Raw genomic sequence first — 6,502 nt, forward strand, 5'->3', positions numbered from 1 at the left:
TGGGGTTGAGATGGGAAGTTAGTGTCCGAGTAGATCGAGGTCACGATAGCTCAAGGGGTAAAGCAGCGGTGTAACTAGCCGAAGGTCGTGGGTTCGAATCCCGCTCCTGACACTGACTTTTTTTTCTCAACTAAATACCTTAATTAACCGAAAACTATTTAGCAACATTTAGTGACAATCTTTCTGTCTTTTAGCCATTTACCAAGTTACCTATCGGACTACTTATCTATACCGTTTTTTCCAATGTTAAATTATTTTGATTATTCATCCTGCAATTTAGAGACCAGGTTTGTATTCGTGTTGCAACTTCAAATTTCATACTATCTTCGATCAATCAATGTAATCTACGTCACTCGTTCTTCGAATTTCCTCTCAAACTCCTAATTCTTTCTCTTTTATCTATATATAGCTATCCAATTTTTTTTGGTAATTTTTCAGACCAAGAGACTTTTTTTTGAGAACAGGTAAGATTAGGAGCGGGCTTACGCTGACCAGATATTTTTTCACAACGCTGACATATACTTCCCGTGACTGATTATTAATTGTCTTTAATTATTTTTCGATCTGTGAATGTTTTTTAAAATTATTTGTTTAACTATTGATTGGAGAGTTTATGGTTTTTGTATTTTATTGTTGAATGTGTACAAGTTGTGTGCCAGATCACTGACGTGGAAGTGCATCTTGGATGTAGGGCAAGATAAGGTTAGAAGCGAGATTGAACGGACCAGAATGTTATCACCGTATTACTACAGACTCGGTTGTACTAATCCATGAATGGGATTTCATCAATGGGCGTTAATGAGAATGCGCGGGCGCAAGGGGTATAATTATCAATGGGCCGGCCCCACTTCTCTCTTAATCCACCCCCTCAACCCACCCTCTTGTTTTCATTAAGAAGAAGAAGGATCAGAGGTTTTTTTTTGTGTGTCAAATTGGGTTGTTTTTTGTATTTTAAATTCAAGAAGTTCAAGAATAAACCTAGGATTTGACGCCACGGGTCGGACAAATCCACCTGATCAACCCCCCGGGCTCGGAAAACAGGTATAAGTGGCCCAATTGTGAGAAGGATGACACGCTCGTTCCGTGATTAGTGCCCCGATTGACAAAAAGGGCCTTTTACCCTTCCCCCAGGGCCATCCGACACAGCTGTTGATTTGAAAGGGCCCGTGCCTAACCGGCTATTCTGCCGATTTCGTCTCGAGAAATTTAAAAAAAAAATAATACTAACATATGTTAAGGTTCACTTTTTTAAAAACAATAAATTTATATCAAAAATGGTTTGAACAATTGTTATCTAAGAGGGGGAAAACCTACAAAATTACAAGTGAACAAGCATTCCGTCCGTTCAACAAAACAGAATGTACCGGCCATTCCAAGCGTTGTAGAAATTCGAAGATACATGAGATTTGTGAGTGTTGTAATTATTTACCTAGTCACGTTAAATTGTATTTTGGTAGTTTTTGATACTTTTGTGTTACCTATCATAACTATTTTGGATTTTCACACGCGTCACGCCTTCAGGGTTGGATCCGCCAGAAGTTAGGAATTTTAGGTATCTAACAAGTTTTGAAAAAATCAATAAAAAAACAATGCATTTCTGACAGTATACACACGCTCAAACGTACCCATCATAAAATAAGTTGGATTGTTTCAAACAAAGTAACGCTTTCACATTATTTCTAGGATGATAGATCAAATGAAACAAAAATACCCAAAATTATGCTCTTTTGACGTTACTGATTTCGGTCTGTATATTCTCGCTGGGTTTGCCTATCAGAAGTTATTTAGCCTTCTTCAATGCGTCTGACGGGGAAATGCGATCGCTATACGAGAATCTTTAGAGAACCACCATCAGGCCGTATCGGCATTAGTACTTCTGACCTGATCAATCGAACAAACAATAAACCACTGTAGTACGCTTCCCTCTGCTTCTCCACTCAAAATGGTGTGTCTAGGAAACGATGATCGCCATGTAGGAACTGATACTCTAACACACATCCTGATTTTTCGTGCGTTACTAAAAAATCCTCAACCTTCAAGAGCAAGTGAGACATTAGACTAAAAAAGCACGAGAGATGGCCCTGCCACCTACAAAAGAGACCTACTGTCTACCTCGTACCTCGATAACACATTTCGGTCCATCAGCTGGCCTAGGTGATATAGGAGAAGACTTGGTGATAAGGTGGTCGAGTAGCACAGATTATCGTAGTAAACGTCCCCGTTTTCCCTTTTATCACCTCAATACGCGACAACCTCTCTCGACAACCTTTCGTGAAAAATATCCTCGGACTATAATAAGAGTTACGAAAAATAAAGAAAAGGTACTGCAAAGATATGTGATTCAACGCTAACACATCCTGATTTTTCGCACATGAGTTCTAAGTTACTAAAAAAAAACCAACCCTCAAGAGCAAGTGAGACATTAAACTAGAACAGCGCGAGAGATTGCCCAGCCACCTCCAAAAGAGGCCTACTGTCTACCTCGTACCTCGATAACACATTACGGTCCATCAGCTGACCTAGGTGATATAGGAGAAGGCTTGGTGAATAAGGTGGTCGAGTAGCACAGATTATCGTAGTAAAGTCCCGTTGTCCCTTTTATCACCACCTCAGTACGCGACCGCCCCTCTCGAATGGCAACCTTATAAGTAGTTACCAAATCCGAATTGATTATTTGTGGCTCAAACTTGGACCAGAATTCAGCAGAATAGTTCAAAAGTAACAAAGGCCATCATAATAAGCCTGCTAGGTAATACGACGAAAGATAAAAACATAAGTGTAACCATCCAACACCAGCCACGGTTTTCAGGAAAAGGGGTCTTAATGTACATTGATGGATCAAAGATGAAACAGTAGGTGTAGATCAAAACCCTTTGAGCTGATTCCAACTATTTTCGAAGCTGAGGTGCATCAAGCTCGGATTGTCTAAATTTCCTAATGGCATTAGGAAAAAGAAAAAAATGTTAAATTGAGGTGGTATCTGAGACATGAAGGTATTGTAGGAAACAGGCTTAACCAACTAGCCAAAGAAGGGAGATGTGGCATCGTGTGTCGGATGTCGCAAAGGTAGCCAGAAAGAAAACGAACCTGGGCTGGACACGCGGAGAGGATAGAGTGAACAAACTCGTTGAATTGTGTTTTAGTTTCGAAAACTAAGGCGAAGATAAAAGAAACAATCAAGAGATATAAAGTGGACCTTGTAAAAATTGCTGGAAAAATTGGATGTAATGGAAACAGGAAAGAGGATCAAAGAACAATAAGGGAGAGGAGTGTGTCTTATTGTCTTCATTCATTATATATGAAATAAAATAAACTTTATAAAGTTATTAAACTAAACTCTCTACACGACACGCAAGACTGACACAATTACACAGAAGACAAACACTTTGAGCCCTGAAGATGATCTCAATAATGATCGAAACGTTGGCACGATCTTATGATTCTTCCTTCTTGAAGGTGGGATAATAGGTCATCTCAAAAAAACCACAACCAGTTTTTATCCACAACGTTTCGGATTTATTTGAATCCTTCCTCAGGTGAGTTAACACAATGGTTAAAAAAGTGGTCGTCAGTCATTAATATTTTATAACAATTTATTTTAAAAAAAGAGCCAGTGTGGTACTTATTCAGACTAGAAACAAACGTTTTTATATTTTTTATATTAAAAAATATTAAATCAAAAATATTAATGACTGACGATTACTTTTTTAACCATTGCGTTAACTCACCTGAGGAAGGATTCAAATAAATCCGAAACATTGTGGATAAAAACTGGTTGTGGTTTTTTTGAGATGACCTATTATCCCACCTTCAAGAAGGAAGAATCATAAGATTAACTGTTGAGGTCAAAATATAATAAAACATCGTTGGCACGATAAAGAAAATGTTTTTCTGAAACCTACACCACACCAGACCGCATCTCACGATTTCTAAATAAATATCGATTAACGCTCACTAATCACCACACATTATTAAACTAAACTCAAAAATTGTAATAATAGGTCCTACATCACACCAGACCGAATCTCACGATTTTCGAATAATCATCGACAAAAGGGTCACTAATCACCACACAAAATTATAATAATTTTGGTATTCCTGACTTCTTTTCAATAATTTTTCATCATTTTATTTAATTTTTCAGACATGAAAACTGATCCGAAGAAATAGATCGTCAATATGAAAGTCGTAGTTAATAAGAACATCCACGATGTCCATATCAGGTTGTAAAGGTTGATTCGATGGAAGCAAAATTCATAACAAATTTCCACTATTTGCAGGGAATTCGTCTACCAAAACAAGCAGCTCTTGACTGCCATTTTCGTCAGTCTGTTGGTCATTATTGGAACTATTTTAAAACTCGGATTGAAAAATATCAATCGGTACGTGCCTGTTACTCCAGTTCAAGTGTCTCGATCAGGTAATTTCGTACAGATGAAAACAATAAAATACTATAATTATCAGTAAGAAATTTTATATGTACTTTATTTATTTATTTATTACAGAAAGACGCCTTGCGGCAGAGGCTGAAAGTTCCAAAAACCATAGAAGAAAAGCAGTGGTTGGTGAAACGTACAACCCAGAAGCCGACAAGAACGGCGAAATCGTTAAGCACCATAAAACTGATGCCCAAAGACAAAATTTACAAACGAACCTGAAGAAGATCCTCCTTTTGCAGAACCTCTATTCCGAACAATTCGATCAAATCTTAGACGCGTTCTTCCTCAAGACTGTAAAATCCGGTGAGTACGTCATCAAAGAGGGAGATGAAGGCGATTATTTCTACGTAATCGAAAAAGGCACGTATTCTATAATTAAAGAGGAGAACGGACTGCCGAAAGTGATCCAAAAGTACATCGATGCCGGCAGCTTCGGAGAGCTCGCCTTGCTATACAGCATCCCCAGGTCGGCTTCCGTAAAAGCAGAGACCGAGGGCTTGCTCTGGGCCTTGGACAGTAAGACCTTCAGAAGAATCATAATAAAAGCCGCTCACAAAAATAGAAAAGCTTACTTAGATATGATCAAAAACGTCAAGATCTTGAGCCACCTCACGGAAAAGGAAAGAATGAGCCTTGCCGACAATCTGGTCCAGAAAGTCTACAAAGACGGCGAAGTAATACTGAAAGAAGGCGATGAAGCGAACGGCATGTACTTCGTGATCGATGGGCATGTGTCGATTTCGAAGAACGTCAACGGGAAAAAAGTCAACATGAAATCTGTTGAAAAAGGTGGATATTTCGGCGAGCTGGCTCTGCTGACCAATGCGCAAAGAGCAGCGACGGCAGTGGCAAAGGGAAAGTTGACAACGGCTTTTCTCGACGCACAAGCTTTCTCCCGCCTCATGGGACCCTGCGAAGATGCGATGAGGGCAAACATGGAAAAATACGGTATCAAGAAGGAAAACATAGTCTGATTGTGTTCAAAACGTTCCTTACATCGCATTGCTTTATGAACTTTCTTGAGTTTTGGTCTGCGACGAGTCCAGTAGTCACAAACATTTCCACATAAAGATTCGATTGAAATAAATTATTGATCGTCAGAATTTTCATTTTTCAACAATAATAGTTTTATTGAAGGCTGTTGTATTATTGTACACCAGGTTACAGAGCTTCATTTTTAATTAACTCCTTCAAATCTACATGATACCATATTCGATAATCCCATCGGCAACCGTTACAGTAGATAAGTGGCAGTTTTTTCCTGGACTTTATTGGAATTTTATTACCGACTACCTGGCCCCGGCTGGGCTTTGGTAAACTGGCGAACCGTGGTTATTTAATAGCCGGGGGGCCCCTGCTCATTAATGGCCCTGTAATGCATTCGCTTTTATGCAACTCGCGAGCCGGCCCAACCGTGAAATATAATTTATGCCGTTCATTGATGTTCCCCTATGCATAATGCGCGAAGGGCACCCCTTTCCCGCTACCCGCGCCTATTTTTCCCCGGGAAATAACGCATCTGGCAATTTTTCGGGGGTTAGTGGTCTGTAAACATAAATCTGTCGATGCGCTTCTTCCTTTTCACTACTTTTTTGAAATATTCTGATGATGGAAACTAGAAGTACAACATTATCAATAATGCAGGTTATTTCCAACAGTTGGACCACATATTTTCCACTAGTTGACCGTCCCTCACAAGAAAAAAAATCCACTGAATAAGGTTAAATAATTTATAAAGACAATAATAAACGTGAGTTTAAGCCTGGGAAATTTTTGTGTACACACAAAAATAAAACATTGTCATTATCGTAGTTCGATCAACACAATTCAAATTGTATGTACATTATTTTTAATTACCTAATACATAAGTATCTCATACTCTCTCTCTCTCTTTTAAGTCTGTATATCTATTACACTCTTTCTAGCCCTTTCTCACTCTCTCTCACTCGTTCTTTCTCTCTCTGTTTCTTACTAATTAATCCTGATTCCATCTTATTTTAATGTTTTTAATATTTCATCTGTACTTTTTCTACCCGCTTTTATATTTTTTTGCCTGCCGTCTG

At 38.7% G+C, this 6,502-nt stretch overlaps 1 protein-coding gene across 2 annotated transcripts; it reads left to right on the forward strand.

Annotated features, from left to right (window-relative positions):
• The first annotated feature begins 1,219 nt into the window (after positions 1-1,219).
• Positions 1,220-5,542, forward strand: LOC106663521 (cAMP-dependent protein kinase type II regulatory subunit-like). Of its 2 annotated transcripts, none has more exons than XM_014388405.2 (4): positions 1,220-1,408; positions 4,145-4,226; positions 4,281-4,420; positions 4,506-5,542. In XM_014388405.2, exons 2-4 carry the CDS (start codon positions 4,180-4,182, stop codon positions 5,411-5,413), a joined length of 1,095 nt encoding a protein of 364 aa, XP_014243891.1. In that variant the 5' UTR covers positions 1,220-1,408; positions 4,145-4,179; the 3' UTR covers positions 5,414-5,542. The 2 variants fall into 2 exon arrangements, with proteins under 2 accessions (XP_014243891.1, XP_014243892.1); XM_014388406.2 differs by having other exon boundaries at positions 4,145-4,223.
• The last annotated feature ends 960 nt before the right edge of the window (positions 5,543-6,502 follow it).

Source organism: Cimex lectularius, unplaced genomic scaffold (assembly GCF_000648675.2).
Source record: "Cimex lectularius strain Harlan isolate CLEC.00 unplaced genomic scaffold, Clec_2.1 scaffold133, whole genome shotgun sequence".
NCBI lineage: Eukaryota > Metazoa > Arthropoda > Insecta > Hemiptera > Cimicidae > Cimex > Cimex lectularius.

Excerpts from the sequence above, each read along its gene's own strand:
- LOC106663521 (XM_014388405.2), top strand. The coding sequence starts at position 4,180 with ATGAAAGTCGTAGTTAATAAGAACATCCACGATGTCCATATCAGGTT. Across the intron at positions 4,227-4,280 it reads CACGATGTCCATATCAGGTT|GGAATTCGTCTACCAAAACA; the intron begins GTAAAGGTTGAT and ends CACTATTTGCAG. Across the intron at positions 4,421-4,505 it reads AGTTCAAGTGTCTCGATCAG|AAAGACGCCTTGCGGCAGAG; the intron begins GTAATTTCGTAC and ends TATTTATTACAG.